Genomic DNA, 15,810 nt, shown 5'->3' with positions numbered 1-15,810 from the left:
TAAATCTCAATTTATAAATCCTGAAGATGATACCTCAGAGCATGTCTATTTAGTTCTTCTCTGTCTCATGAACCTAAGTGCCATGTCCTTTTCAAGGTCTTTTTTTGGACAGTGACAACAGTGTCCTAATTTGACTCTTTGGCTCCATTCATTTCCAACCCTGATAATATTCTTCTCCAGAATTATTTGTCTTAAAAAAGAGGTAATTATGTCTTTATAGCTAAATCACCTTTGGATAAAGTCCAAACTCTGTGACTTGGAATGTAAGAACTTTTTCAGTCTTCCTAAATTACCGTTTCAGCTTATATTTCCTACAACTTCCTAGTTATATTCTTTCTGCATTTTGAAGTTCATAAAACTTCTTTGATCCAGAATATGAGCTTGGAGTGTTTTTATCACTATAGTACTGGCTGTTTCTAACTTTCACCTATTATTCATATATGACATATATAACAATACTTAGCTTATATCCTGAGATTGAATTCTTAGACAGTTTTTAGAGCTATTTGACAACATATCCCTAGTTTGCCCAGGACAGTTCTGATTTATGATTATTTTCCTAGTGTAATTGTTAGTATCCTCTTTCATTCTCAAAAATGTTTGCATGATAAACTATATGACCACTATATTTAGGGTTCCATAGAGCACTGTTTTTTAAACTAAAAGTCACAACCTAATGTATCACAACCACCAATGGAACAAAAAAAGCAATAGAATCCTTAAACTCTAGAGAATATTAAATTTTGAGAGAACAGGAATAAAAGCCCATATAGGAATGAAAAGTGGCCAGAGAAGTAGGGAGTAGAATGGTATCATGAAAGCTAATATTCTAGTGGGTCATCTACATAGACCTGGAAGGAACTTAAGATAATGAAAGGACTTGTAATGGGCAAGAATCAAGCTTGGTGTCCAAGTCTTTAGTGAATGTGAGGGGGTGAGCAAGATGGTGAGAAATCAGAGCAGGGGCAGCAAGTATACAAGCTGCTCACACCTAGTCTAGAGCTTTTTGCAGACATGCTAATCAGAAAATTTTTTTAATGCTGAGCTTGAGCGGGTCCTCAGACTCCTCCTTAAAATGGTAATCCAACCATTAGCAGCCACTAATGATTGATTGGAATTGTGGCACAAGAAAGACACCTGTTTTTCCTTTTCTGAGGCAGTACGTGATATACCTTTATTTCATGAACTGTTACGGAGCAGGGATTTTAAAGACAAAAGTGAAGGAATCATGATGGCATTAGGAAACCAGAGGGTGATTGAAATGTCTGATTCTAAGAAATATGTAGTTTGGAATATTTGAGTATATTCCATTTGCGAGGGTTGTGAGTGAACTAGTGTACTCAAAGAGAAAGCCACATTTCAGGTAAGGCAAGGCAATGGGTGTATTTTGTGAAGGTATTAAGGATCTAAGGGATTTTATTTACCACAGAATGAGGGTGAAGCAAGCATAGTGGATAGGTTTGAGAGGAAAGAAATCAGTATAAATTTCAGTCAGGGAAGAGAAGGCAAGTATGGGAATATTAACTGAGTACCAGTTATATAGAGAGCCCCATTAGTTATTGAAAAGGGGCTGATTCTGTATTATGCAGTACCAAATGAATTAACTACTATGAGATAGAGATTATTAATGTTAGTATTATATATTCCAGATAATTAAAGTGAAAATCCATGCTCAGTTCTCATTTAAAAATTCAGGGGTATTAGACCGGGCGCGTTAGTTCACATCTGTAATCCCAGCGCTTTGGGAGGCCGAGGTGTGCAGATCACAAGGTCAGGAGATCGAGATCATCCTGGTAATACAGTGAAACCCCATCTGTATCAAAAATACAGAAAATTAGCCAGGCGTGGTGGTGGGCGCCTGTAGTCCCAGCTACTCGGGATGCTGTGGCAGGAGAATGGCGTGAACCCGGGAGGCGGAGATCGCAGTGAGCCGAGATCGCGCCACTGTACTCCAGCCTGGGTGACAGAGTGAGACTCTGTCTCAAAAAAAAAAAAAAAAAAAAATTCTGGGATTTTAAAGTTAGATGACTTAAAACTGTCTAGTATTGTAACTGTTGTTTAGTAGTAGAAGCCAGCAATTGTAGGATGGCATTCTAATATTGAATATAAAATTGAATGAAATGTATTCTTTCTCATTTCATAAAATGAATTTCACTGACAAATTGTAAATTTAAAATGCAAATTTGGATTTTATTTTTAAACTTTGTAGGTATTTGTGGTACAGCTAAATCAGATAATAATCTTTGCATTACTTTTTTTTTTGCTAGCTATATTGTGCTTACAAAATTCCGAGTGGTCTAGGATATGTGTAAATATTTAGAGCTTGTTTAGCTTATAATTTTTTTGTTTTCCAAATCACCTTGACTTTCTGGAAATGATTTTAGGGTTTCTTTATTTCTTACTCATCTTTTTATATCCTAAGTTAGAAATATTTGCAGATGTTGTAAGAAATATGAATGCAAACAATTTTCAAAAATGAGAAGATTTAAAAAATATTATTAAGGTAAAGCGAGTATAATGAATATCAGAGCTTGGAAAATAGCAAAATGTGGCCCGGGGTTAGATATGTAAATATATATATATTTAAAACTGCTGATCATTTCCTGTATTGTGTTCTGCTGAAGCAGTTCAACTGTTTCAGTATCTTTGTCTTCTGTAGTATGTGAATGGTAAGTCTGTGTATCAGGGGCAAGGGAGGGTACTGAGATTGAGGCAGATAAGGAAAAAGGAAATGGGAAAGGAAAGAGAAAAACTTGAAAATAAATATAAAATTATTTATTAAAATAATTATAAATGTATAATATTAAAGATGTGTTGATAAAACTAGAGATAAGGTAAAGGACATAGTGCCCCCCACACTATGTATAAATGGCATTATTGTTTTTTAAAAACACTCTGAAGATGTTTCTGTTATTTTTATTAATACCATATATCACTATTTGGTAATCTTTATGCTTCCTGTTGCACTCTGCTCATTTCTTTCTATTTGGTATTTCATGAAATTGGAAAACAATTGGCTACTAAGTTTTGGAATTGAAGATTTAAAATTATATTTTCCTTTGAGTAATCTCTTCTGTGGGTAACATGCTTAATTCTTTCTTTGTTCTGTTTTTTCATGTCAATGTTTTCAGACATAATTTTAAAACAAAGCATATATATCTTTTATTTTTATTACAGAAAACTTAAAATGTGGAAATTTAAATCTTATGAATTCCCCTTGTATCCATTATCCTGTTTAAATAATTAACAATATTCTATTTCTTTTTCATAAAATATATTTTATTCAGAGACGTTTACTAATATTCTCTTGTTTTCCCTTAGGTGGTGCTTTGTAAATTTCACTCCGTGTTTCTCTCTCAGAAAGGGCAGGTTTATACCTGTGGTCATGGTCCTGGAGGGCGATTAGGACATGGAGATGAACAGACATGCTTGGTAATTGAAATGTCATTACACTGTTTAGGTAACTTTAGAAAAGTGCTGATAAGCTGAAAGAAACAGTTAACTAAGTTTTTTTTTTTCAACTGTAAGGACGAAATAATACACCAATTGATAATAGATTTAAAAAAATCTGTTTCCTGGTATATCACGTTCAAATTAAGGGTTTACATACAATGCAAAAGGATTAAAAAAGTAATACTTTGGTTATAGCAAATACCGAGTCAGGAGTGTATATAAGCTTTAAAATGTTTCTGCAGTTGAAATAAAAGAAGGCAGACTAGGCCAGGCGCAGTGACTCATGCCTGTAATCCCAATACTTTGGGAGGCCGAGGCAGGCGGATCACCTGAGGTCGGGAGTTCGAGGCCAGCCTGACCAACATGGAGAACCCCTGTCTCTATTAAAAATACAAAATTAGCTGGACGTGGTGGCACATGCCTGTAATCCCAGCTACTCAGGAGGCTGAGGCAGGAGAATTGCTTGAACCTGGGAGGCAGAGGTTGTGGTAAGCCGAGATCCCACCATTGCACTCCAGCCTGGGCAACAAGAGCTAAACTCCATCTCACAACAAACAAACAACAACAACAACAACAAAAAGAAGGCATACTAATTGTAAAACACTTTTCCTGAAGTAGTTCTGGTTTTTGTTTTTAACTTTTCATTAAGATTTCTGTGGTCTAAAAACTGAGCCAGTATTTTCATTATATAGTCACAAAATTGATATTAATGCTACTGAAACTTAGTGCTAATTAGAAGAGACCTAGTACATTACCTATCAGAAAATTGGTTCACTAAGTTATTTTAATTTTTTTTTTATGTGGGGACTTCTGGTATACTTATCTATTAAATGGTGCTTTAAAAAAGGGGAAAGCTATAATGATAATAGCTTCCATTTTTGAGGGTTTATTTTGTTTTAAGTATTGTTTGTGCTTTTCATATATAATTATTACCTAAGCCTCACAACAGCCCTGTGAGGCACAAGTATTGTCTTCATTTTATGCATGATGATGATACTAGTAATAGCAATCATTTATTGACTGATTACTGTTTTCAGATGAAGAAAATGAGGTACAGAGAGGTTAAGACATTTGGTTGAGATCAAATAGGTAGTGACAGAAGAAAGATTTGAACTCAGGACATTTAAATGACTCCAAAGGAATATGATACTATATGTTTGGTTACTCCCTGAAGGGAAGCATTGATTCTGTATTTTTGTCTTTTTCAATGTACCAGTGTATACTTTGATGAGTTCCCTTTATTCATACCAAACAAATTTGCACTTGGTGTATGGTAAAGGCTCAAAAATCATTTGTTGAATTGAATTATTTCACTGAAATGTCTTACTGGGCTTTTGTATTTTGCTGATAAACTTACAACCATATTCTTTTAACTCATCTACCCTTTGCTGAAATGTAGAATTTACCTATGATCGATACAGCCATGTATCAGTCATGTCATTTCATGTCATTTTAGATGTAGCATCATCAAATTCTACTTGCATATCTGTATAAATGGTTAATGTAGTGTACTAAAGTTCATTTTATTTTGTAGGTCCCTCGGCTTGTGGAAGGACTGAATGGTCATAGTTGTTCCCAAGTGGCAGCTGCTGAGGATCATACTGTTGTGTTAACTGAAGATGGATGTGTTTATACATTTGGTCTAAACATTTTTCATCAATTGGGAATTATTCCTCCACCTTCCAGTTGTAATGTACCCAGACAGGTAAGCTTTACTCCTTTAAATAATAAGCTTTTACATTTGCAATAAAACCTATATGGACAAAAAAAATGTAGGTTATTGACAGAGCAACTTATTTTATTTCTGTTATTTAGCTTTATCTTCAGTGGTATATATTGTCTTTATTATTTATTATTATTATTATTATTTTGTTTGAGACAGAGTCTTGCTCTGTTGCCCAGGCTGGAGTATAGTGGCATGATCTTGGCTGACTGCAACCTCTGCCCCTCGGGTTCAAGCGATTGTCTTGCCTCAGCCTTCTGAGTAGCTGGGATTACAGGCACACACCACCGTACCTGGCTAATTTTTATTTTATTCTTTTGTATTTTTAGTAGAGACAGGGTTTTGTCATGTTGACCAGGCTGGTCTCAAACTCCTGACCTCAGGTGATCTGCCCGCCTCAGCCTCCCAAAATGCTGGGATTACAGGCGTGAGCCACCGCACCAAGCCTGTTGTCTTTATTTTTAACGGGAGCAATTAAACATAGTACATATTAGCATTTGTTTGGAGGAAGAAAGAAAGCACTTGGGAAATTCTGCATTTGGGAGATTAGCCACCAAACTGCATCTTTTAAGTATTCATAAGCAAAGGGAGGTCCAGATATTTTGGGTTTGAAACTTAAACACTTTTAGGCCCTCCTTAAGAAAAAATATGAAATTTATCAATACCAAATGGGTTCAGGCAAGTGAGGAACCCAGAGACATAAGTTTTATTTGCTTCATTAAATCTGCCTCTGCATAGATATCACATGTGACAAGTTGATGTTAGGGGACATGGGTTCAAAAACCAGTATTCTTTATTCTACTGTTTTACTCTCATGTGCACAACCATCTCCAGAAGGTGCACAGTAGTGCACAGGACAATCTCATGACAAAAAAATCATCTAGCCCCAAATGTCAATAATGCCACTGTTGAGAGACCGTGGAAATATCTAATTTAAAAGTACTGTTTTCTATTAAGAATGAGACTAGCTGTTTTGCATATTGCTTGTTAGAAAAAGAAAAATAGCTAAAAGTTTAATAATTTGATTCTTATACCATGCCAATTTTCTGTATGTTAAAACTGCTGACTGAAAGTGGCTGCGTCACAATGTTTTGTGTTCCAAGAAGGATTCAGGTCTTAGTACGAGTGCTGAGATCTATTAGTGACAACTGCCATTTGCACTTGAGGGGGCCACTAACAGCAAGTATACCATATATTTGCTGGTCTGCTGGATCTTTAAAAAATCGTAGTAGGTCATAGATACATAGTAAATTGCAGTTTTATTTGTCTTTGAATAGATACAGGCAAAATATCTGAAAGGAAGGACAATCATTGGCGTTGCAGCAGGCAGGTTTCATACAGTCCTATGGACTAGAGAAGCTGTTTACACTATGGGACTAAATGGTGGACAACTGGGTAAGAAATCCTTGATGACAATATCTGGAAATTAAATTGGACTCTTTAAAAAATTATCTTTTCTTTTTAATTTTTATTGATTAGAATGAGATTATGAGTGACTTTTTTTGTTTTTTTGAGACAAAGTCTCACTCTGTCATCCCAGCTGGAGTTCAGGGTGCGATCACGGCTCACTGAAGCCTTGGCCTCCTGGGCTCAAACTATCCTCCCATCTCAGCCTCCCAAGTAGCTGGGACCACAGGCCCTTACCACCATGCTGGGCTATTTTTTTGTAGAGATGGGGTTTCACCATGTTGCACAGGCTGGTCTCGAGCTCCAGGGCTCAAGCGATCTGCCTACCTTGGCCTCCCAAAGTGCTGAGATTATAGTCATGAGACACTGTGCTTGGCCAAATAGTTTAAAAGAGCTATTTTGTGATTTGCTTATTTGTATCATTTTTTAGGTTGTTTGCTAGATCCCAATGGAGAAAAGTGTGTAACTGCTCCTCGTCAGGTCTCTGCCCTTCACCATAAAGACATCGCTCTGTCTTTGGTTGCTGCAAGTGATGGAGCTACAGTCTGTGTTACCACAAGGGGAGATATTTACTTACTTGCAGACTATCAGTGTAAGAAGATGGCTTCTAAGTATGTGTATTTCTGTGAAAGAAACATAACTTTAATAATAATTCAACTCTTCCAGCAAATATCTGAGTGTCAGCTTTAGGCTATGTTCTATAAATGTCAAATGGAAAATATTGAATGAGGAGAAACATCAGGAATTTTTGTCTTTCATTTTTGTCTTTTGGCATGGATCTAGTGAATATATATAAAATCTCTGTGTAAGTTGTAAAGTGGTATTTCTGAATTATGTTTAATATGTAGTTAAATATGAGATATATGTTTTTTCTTTTTTTATGCTTTCAGTGCACAGAAATATATTAATCTTAATTCTTGATTTGTGACACTCTTATCATTGGTTTCTCTGTAGCCTTTTTTACATTATACGTGTATTTGTCTTTAAAATATAATCATATGTCATGAGCCCTCTAACCAGACTCAGTGTTTATAACTGATAAGTATATATATATTTAAAAAATGTTATAATGGAATGCAGTAAAGTAGCAGTTGGTTGACAAGTCAAAGCAGAGAATCATAAAGTGTTTTTTTTTCTTTTTAATTGAGACAGGTTCTCGCTGTGTGGCCCAGGCTAGTCTTGAACTCCTGGGTTCAAGCGTCCCTCCTGCCTTAGCCTCCCAAAGTGCTGGGATTTTAGGTGTGAGCCACTGCTTCCAGCTTTATAAAGTTTTAAGTATGGGTGGGTGCACCAACTGGAATTCCCTGTCTTTTCATATAAACCATACTCATAATGTGTCACCTGTCATTTCATTTTGAATGATTTAAGGAACCAGTGCTTAAAAACAATTGTGAAGTAATGTAAGTGCAGAATTCTACATTTTTAATACATTTTGAATCTTTTATAATTGATAATTTATTGACAGTTTTTTGCTGTGCATATTTATTGTGTCATTCCAAAGTATTCAACTTTTATAGACAGGTTTCAGACTAATATTTTGCCATTTATATAGTGTTTTACTATGAGAAATTCATTATAAATATATACATTATTAGTTTAAATAAATACAAGTACTGAAATAGGTCTTCGTGCAAATATAAATGATTCTTGGAAGTGGATAGCTCAACTAGTGGAAGCAGTTGTGTACAGGATTTCTAGAGAATAGCTGTCTAACTTTTAAAACAATTAGGGATTTAAATTTAAATGCAACAAAATACTTTTGATAATGTAAAACAGATACCATCCATGAAGGTACTCATGAACAGAAAATGTCTATCAGTTTGTAAAAACTTACCTTCTTTGTATAACAGTTCCTTTTTTTTTTTTTTTTGAGACATTGTCTTGCTCTGTTGCCCAGGCTGGAGTATAGTGACACGATCTCCGCTCACTGTAACCTCCACCTCTCAGGTTCAGGCGATTCTCCTGCCTCAGCCTCCCAATTAGCTGGGATTACAGGCACCTGCTGCCATGCCCAGCAAATTTTTTTTGTATTTTTAGTAGAGATGGGGTTTCGCCATTTTGGCCAGGTTGGTCTCGCACTCCTGACCTTACATGATTCGTCCACCTTGGCCTCCCAAAATGCTGAGATTACAGGTGTGAGCCACTGTACCTGGCAGAAAGTTACTTTTGACTTCAATTTTAGGTTATATTTTAGTTATATAAACATGAAAATGTGAATATGTTTCTTAAAACTGAGGAAATAGATTTTTTCCTGAGTTTGAGGTGATACGTAAGATATTAAGTTGTATTTTTAGTTGACATTTATAAAACTTGCCTATATAACATTAAATCACATAAATATGTTATATCCAAGTTTACATTAAGTAAATTATTTTGTTACAGATTAAGTTATACAATATAGTAATTTTGAAAAGTTTCTTTTTCCTTTAAAAGGGAGAACAGTCATTGGAGTAGCAGCAGGCAGAGTTCATATATTGCTATGCACATCAAATGTGCAGATATAATGAAATGTGTAGCTAATGAATGAGTTATTGAATAGCAGTACAGATGATTTTCATGGTAGCCATATCTGTTTAGGATTAGCCGTTTTTGAAATTAAGCATTTCTATTTTGAGGTTTAAAATTTGTCTTTTCTGTTAAAATACAGATGCACTTAGGAGCTTATAGCTATACTAGTTATTTGTTTATTATTTATTAATTTTTTAAGACAGAGTCTCTCTCTGTCACCCAGGCTGGAGTGCACTGGTGTGATCTCTGCTCACTGCAACCTCTGCCTCCCTGGTTCAAGTGATTCTTCTGCCTCAGCCTCCCGAGTAGCTGGGACTACAGGCACGCATCACCTTGCCCGGCTGATTTTTGTGTCTTAGTAGAGCTCGAGTTTCACCATGTTGGCCAGACTGGTCTCGAACTTCTGGCCTCAAATGATCCACTGGCCTTGGCCTCCCAAAATGCTGGGATTATAGGCGTGAGTCACTGCACCCAGCCCATACCAGTTATTTAAACTCCAGAGTGAATGTTTGAATTAGCAAGTGGAACTTCAGGCATTTAATATGTGTGTTTGTGTGGGTAAAGGCATTTGAGGGAAAAAGACTTGCCATAGAAAGGAACAGCCACCTTGTAGGGGAAATTTACAGAATGGAAGACTAGAGATACCAAAGACCAAATCATTTTACTTCACCTTTCACAATAATTGCCTGTAGATTGTTTGAATAGTAACTTCCTTGAAGTTTAGGCATGTGTATTTTAGAGAACATATTAATCTAGAATTTTTTTTTTAATCTAGACAATTGAACTTGAAGAAAGTTCTTGTGTCTGGGGGTCATATGGAATACAAGGTTGATCCTGAACATTTGAAAGAAAATGGGGGTCAAATTTGCATTCTTGCAATGGATGGAGCTGGAAGGGTAAGTATATATTATGTAAAAGTATAATCTTACTCTCGGTTGATAGCTATGGCAGACCTGGTAACATGAAAATGTATTGCTATGTTAGTGACGATTCCTGTTGACCCTGATGATTACTGCTGGGTGCCAAAATAAGTATATTTGAGGCATCCATTACTAATTAGTATGGAGCTGGGATTTAGAGATAGTATGACAGACAACATTTAATCTAGTGTTGCACAATACTGATTTGTTAAACTGTAATCAAAAAATTTATTGTGCTTAAAATGAAAGATTTTGATGTTATTTACACTGAATACTGATAAATGATACTGAATTGCATAAATATGAGATATGTAATGTAACTATAAATTTTTTTTTTTTTTTTTTTTTTGAGACAGTCTCGCTCTATTGGCCAGGCTAGATTGCAGTGTCATGATCTTGGCTCGTTGCAACCTCCACCTCCTGGGTTCAGGCGATCCTCATGTCTCAGCCTCCTGAGTAGCAGGGATTACAAGCATGTGCCACCACGCCTTGCTAGTTTTTGTATTTTTAGTAGAGATGGGATTTTGCCATGTTGGCCAGGCTGGTCTCAAACTCCTGGCCTCAAGTGATCTGCCCTCCCCGGCCCCACAGATTACTGGGATTACAGGTGTGAGCCACTGTGCCTGGCCTCACATAACTATTCTTAAAAAAGCAAAGATCAGGCAATATGATACATTTGTTGCATAGTTGGAAATTTTTTTCCAGATTTAATTTTATACAAATGTATGCATTATAATATGTGTATACATTATAACTATCCACATTATATATGAAAGATTTTCAGATCACTAGTGTGTAAGGAATTTCTTATCTCTTAAATGAAAAGTTCTAATTTTAGTTCCTTATGCAAACATACCAGTACATTTCTCTAATAAATTTATTAATTTGAAATATTAAAAAAATTTTCCGAAATATATGCTTTAATTGATGTATTTGTATATTATATAAAATATATCTCAATTTTTTTTGAAGGGTGGGAGAGTGGGAGCCATCTCTAAATAATACAGATTTTAAAAATTATATTTAAAAGTATATATTATACACTAATGATACTGAAAAACACACAGTGTGGGTAGAAAAACACAGATAACTTTCTGGTTTTACTTATAAAATTAAAATAATGTTTTTCAAGGTTTATAATGTGCTGTAAAGTTTGACATTTTAGAAACTGAGGAATTAATCATAAAACTCCACCTACTGGGTCGTTACAGGCATACTTTATAGGGATGGAGAATGAAGATGAGTTTAATAGTAGTAACTGGGTTTAAATATTAGAGCTCTACATCAGGAAGAATAGCTGTTGGATGGTGGGCGTAATACTTGGGTGATGTGATGCTCTGTGCAGCAAACCACCATGGCACACGTTTACCTATGTAACAAACCTGCACATCCTGCTCATGTACCCCTGAACTTAAAAGTTGAAGAAAAAAAGGAATTAGAGCTCCAATTTGTACTAGTGGAAGGAAACAAATGGGGTTACGTAAAATAGTTGAGTATAAAAAGTTATATTTGATTTGGGGATGTGTATCACTTAAAATGGATATAGCTTATACTTCTGGGTGTTTACTTCCTGCAAACTAGAGTCTCACTAAGAAAACCAAGCTCTAAAAGCATCAGTGTCAATCAGTATAGTCTTTTTGTGTGAATAACTTTTTAGTGACCTTGTCAGATAACCATTTTGTGTTCTAGTTTTCTTAACTTGATTATGAGGGAATTGAACTTTTAAAAATTAGCACTTCTAGTTTTTCAAATGAAATTGTGCTTGGAGTACCAGTATATGAAACAGATAAAACAGTTGCTACTGTGGATTGGGAAGCCTGATACCCCATCTCTCATCATTCTCCATCCCTTAGCAAGTTCCCTGGAGCTACTTTTCAGGGACTCTGAGGTTTGCAGAACCATTTACAACCATTGAATTCTGTAATGATTTTTCTAAGATTTTGTTTTAGTTATATAATTGAGTTATGCATACATTTACTTTTTTCTTGAGAGTAAAGTTTGGATTTTCATAGGGGGATCATTCTTCTTGTAAAGAGATAGTACTACAGGAAGCCTGACTTGTAAGTTGTAGCTTTAAGATTTTGTTTTTCTTTAGCATTATAGCAGATCAGTTTGCCCCAAACAAGTAATACTGGAAATTGCTACTTCTTAAGAGGAGTGCCTTTGAAATAATTTCTAATGCTTCAGGCTTGCTTAATATACTTTTCTTTTTTTTTTTTTTTTTTTTTTTTTTTTTTTTGAGACGGAGTCTCGCGCTGTCGCCCAGGCTGGAGTGCAGTGGCGCGATCTCGGCTCACTGCAAGCTCCGCCTCCTGGGTTCACGCCATTCTCCTGCCTCAGCCTCCTGAGTAGCTGGGACTACAGGCGCCCACCACCGCGCCCGGCTAATTTTTTGTATTTTTAGTAGAGACGGGGTTTCACTGTGGTCTCGATCTCCTGACCTTGTGATCCGCCCGCCTCGGCCTCCCAAAGTGCTGGGATTACAGGCGTGAGCCACCGCGCCCGGCCAGCTTAATATACTTTTCTGAAAGATATTTCTTTAAAATCATCTTGATTTTTATTATAGTATTTGTCTTTTCTGTGGAAGAATGATCATTGAAACATACTAATGAGAGCTTTTATTTTAGCAGTATTGTCTCTTGGTATCTTGAGGTTTTGGTTGGTCAAATGCTACTTGCTTTATATTTCAATATGATTTGGTTTTGTTTTAGGTGTTTTGCTGGAGATCAGTCAACAGTTCTATGAAGCAGTGTCGATGGGCCTATCCACGTCAGGTCTTCATTTCTGATATTGCTTTAAATAAAAATGAAATTCTGTTTGTTACGCAAGATGGAGAAGGATTTAGAGGGAGATGGTTTGAAGAAAAAAGAAAGAGTTCTGAAAAGAAAGGTCAGTTCATATACGTGAACGATACGTAAAAGTACGTTTCAATTATCCTTTAATTTGACAAGTATTAGGTTCAACTGACAAGTATTATTAGGTTTTACCTTTATGTATTTATCTTTGTGATTAGTTTTTTTAATGCCTGTTTCCAATTGTAGTGTAAGGTTAGTGATGGCAAGGGCCATGAATATTCTTCTATATCCTTAGCCTTTGGCATATTTCCTGGCACATTGTAGTCACTCATTAAATCACCTGTTGTATGAATAACTCAGTTATTGTGTGCCAAAACCAAATCAAGAATGTTTATAATTACTCAGAAAATTATAAATGTGTTCTTCAAAATCATAAAGCCACAGAGAAATGACTTTCGTAAAGTTTAATGATTTAGTTGTATTTCTTTTATTTCTTTATAGATTATTCAAGTCTGTAAACATTTAATATATATTTACTATGTGCCAGATATAGGGGAAAATTTTAAAGATGCAAAAATATATAAAATGGGTCTCTATTCTGAGGCACTCATAGGCTTGTAGGGGCAATAGACATGTGTATAAATACTTGCAGTTCACTGAGACTAATGTTAATATCCACATAGTAAGTTTCTTGAGAGCATAGAAATTGGAATGACTGAGTGTCAGAGGAAGATTAGTAAAGCCCCATATGACTAAAATGGATTAATTTGTGAGAGTAACTAGAACATAGGTTCAACGTATGGAAGTCTTTAGAAGTGTGTCAGACATATTTAGTGATCTGAAACTGAATTCATGATCTCATGCTCCAACTTCTGCTTCTCAGTGTTTTCTATTTCAGTAAATTATTATCTTTGACACTCAGATTTCCCTTACGCTAGAATTAATCAGTCATCAAGTTTTGTTCTCTTTCTCAAATGTTTCTTATATCTTTCCACTTTTTTACAGATTCATTGCTACAACCTAGTCTATATCATCTTTTAATTCTTTTCCTGGATTTACAGTAATTCCTTAAATGGCCTCTTTATATCTATTCTTTGTTTACCTTAAACATTCTTCACACTACAGCCAGAATCATTTCATTCATGTAAATTTCATATCTTTGTGGAAGCACTGTATCCTTTGCCTTCATAACCTTGATTTTACTTGCAATGATATAATAATTTGTGTAATGTCTATCTTCCCTGCTAGATTGTGTACTCTATGAGAGTAGGAACATGTCTGTCTTCTTCACTACTATATCACCAGACTGATGATACCACAGTAGCCCTGTTTGGTCACTCACATATTTTCTGAATACATGCAAGAAAGGGGGAAGAGAAAGGCAGGAAGCAAATAAACAAGCAGATTATGAAGACACTAGATTTATATATTTTTAATCCAAGTTGGATAATTTTTTTCCCTTTGGGCAACAGGAAGTTTAAGTTGAAGAATTTTAAAAGCTAGTATGACACTAGATTTGCTTTTTAGAAGGGTAACTTCGGTTGCAGTATGGAGGATGTGTTTGTTGAAAGAGATGGAATCATGGATATTTTAGAATCGATCCACCAAAAATTTCCTATATAATACAACCAATATATTCAGTGCAAAATGTGTTGAAGAGAGGATGTAGTTCTTCAAAAACACTGAATATATATGAAAAAGATTTCCATAGTTTTCTAACTGCTTTTCTATTCCATTTACTTCTCAATCATTTTAGTGGTTTCAGTAAAGCCTTGATTAATGGTAGTTTTTTTTTTTTAACAGAGATTTTATCAAACCTTCACAATTCCTCATCAGATGTGTCTTATGTCTCTGATATAAATAGTGTGTATGAAAGAATTCGACTTGAGAAACTTACCTTTGCACATAGAGCTGTTAGTGTCAGCACAGATCCAAGTGGATGCAACTTTGCAATCCTGCAGTCAGATCCTAAAACAAGGTATACTTATATATATTAAATTTCACTTTTTAGAAGGAACAATCACTGAATTTTCTTGCTTTCAGTAGCTCCTGGTGCAAATTTAATTGAAGAGCTGTTGCCAAGACCTATAGAGACCTTAGACATAATCATGTTTACAGGGTAATCCAGAGGTAGAATTTGTTATCCTCAGAGTGATGAATATTTCCTTTAGTTTGTAAACTGACATTTATTGAAAATATTGAAAATATCTATACATGCACTCGCAAAGTTTATTTTTTTAGTTTTTTTAAGACGGAGTCTTGCTCTGTTGCCCAGGCTAGAGTGCAGTGGCACAATCTTGGCTCACTCTAACCTCTACCTCTCAGATTGAAGCGATTCTCCTGCCTCAGTCTCCCAAGTAGTTGGGATTACAGTTGCCTGCCACAAAACCCAACTTAATTTTTGTATTTTTAATAGAGATGGGGTTTCGCCATGTTGGCCAGGCTGGTCTTGACCACCTGACCTCAGGTGATCTGCCAGCCTCGGCCTCCCAAAGTGCTAGGATTACAGGTATGAGCCACCGCACCCTGCCTGACTTGTCTTTCATACTTTATGATGTACCCTAGGTTCTCAGATTCTGAAAAATGTATTATAAATATTTCTTAGGCAGTTTGCAAAAATTTCTGACCCTTGAATATGATGAGAATTGGCAAAAGAAGTGTTGTGGCGCCGTCTGTAAATCCCAGTGCAAATCTCCTAAGTCACATTAACAGAGAGGTATCAGGTTAAGATAAACATCAAGGGTACTGTTGAAGAGGGAGGAAATTCTGCAAGTAGGGTGATCATCCATCCTGGTTTGCCCAGGCCTGCCCCAGTTTTAGCGTTGAAAGTCTCATTTCCTGAGAAACTTTTCAATCCAAAGCAAACCACAGGAGGGTTGGTCTTCCTACTGAGAAGGGTGAAATGTTGGTTGGGACAGTGTAATTGCATTCCCATAGTACTGTAAGAACCAGGGATACGGACAACTTAGTTCTTATCATTTTTTTTTTTTTTTTTTTTTTTTTT

General features: G+C 35.7%; 1 protein-coding gene across 1 annotated transcript in view; it reads left to right on the top strand.

The window, feature by feature from the left end:
- IBTK (inhibitor of Bruton tyrosine kinase) overlaps nt 1-15,810 on the top strand; it is a 78,578-nt gene that overhangs the window by 16,739 nt on the left and 46,029 nt on the right. Inside the window, exons 5-11 of the mRNA XM_025383362.1 lie at nt 3,322-3,432; nt 4,988-5,158; nt 6,454-6,571; nt 7,014-7,194; nt 9,867-9,987; nt 12,723-12,900; nt 14,610-14,784. Of these exons, the coding sequence (XP_025239147.1) occupies nt 3,322-3,432; nt 4,988-5,158; nt 6,454-6,571; nt 7,014-7,194; nt 9,867-9,987; nt 12,723-12,900; nt 14,610-14,784 (1,055 nt within the window). The remainder of the gene's footprint in view (nt 1-3,321; nt 3,433-4,987; nt 5,159-6,453; nt 6,572-7,013; nt 7,195-9,866; nt 9,988-12,722; nt 12,901-14,609; nt 14,785-15,810) is intronic.

The sequence above is a fragment of the Theropithecus gelada genome, chromosome 4, assembly GCF_003255815.1.
Source record: "Theropithecus gelada isolate Dixy chromosome 4, Tgel_1.0, whole genome shotgun sequence".
NCBI lineage: Eukaryota > Metazoa > Chordata > Mammalia > Primates > Cercopithecidae > Theropithecus > Theropithecus gelada.
Note: the sequence above shows the minus strand (reverse complement) of the source record. Positions and strands in the feature narration are given on the sequence as shown.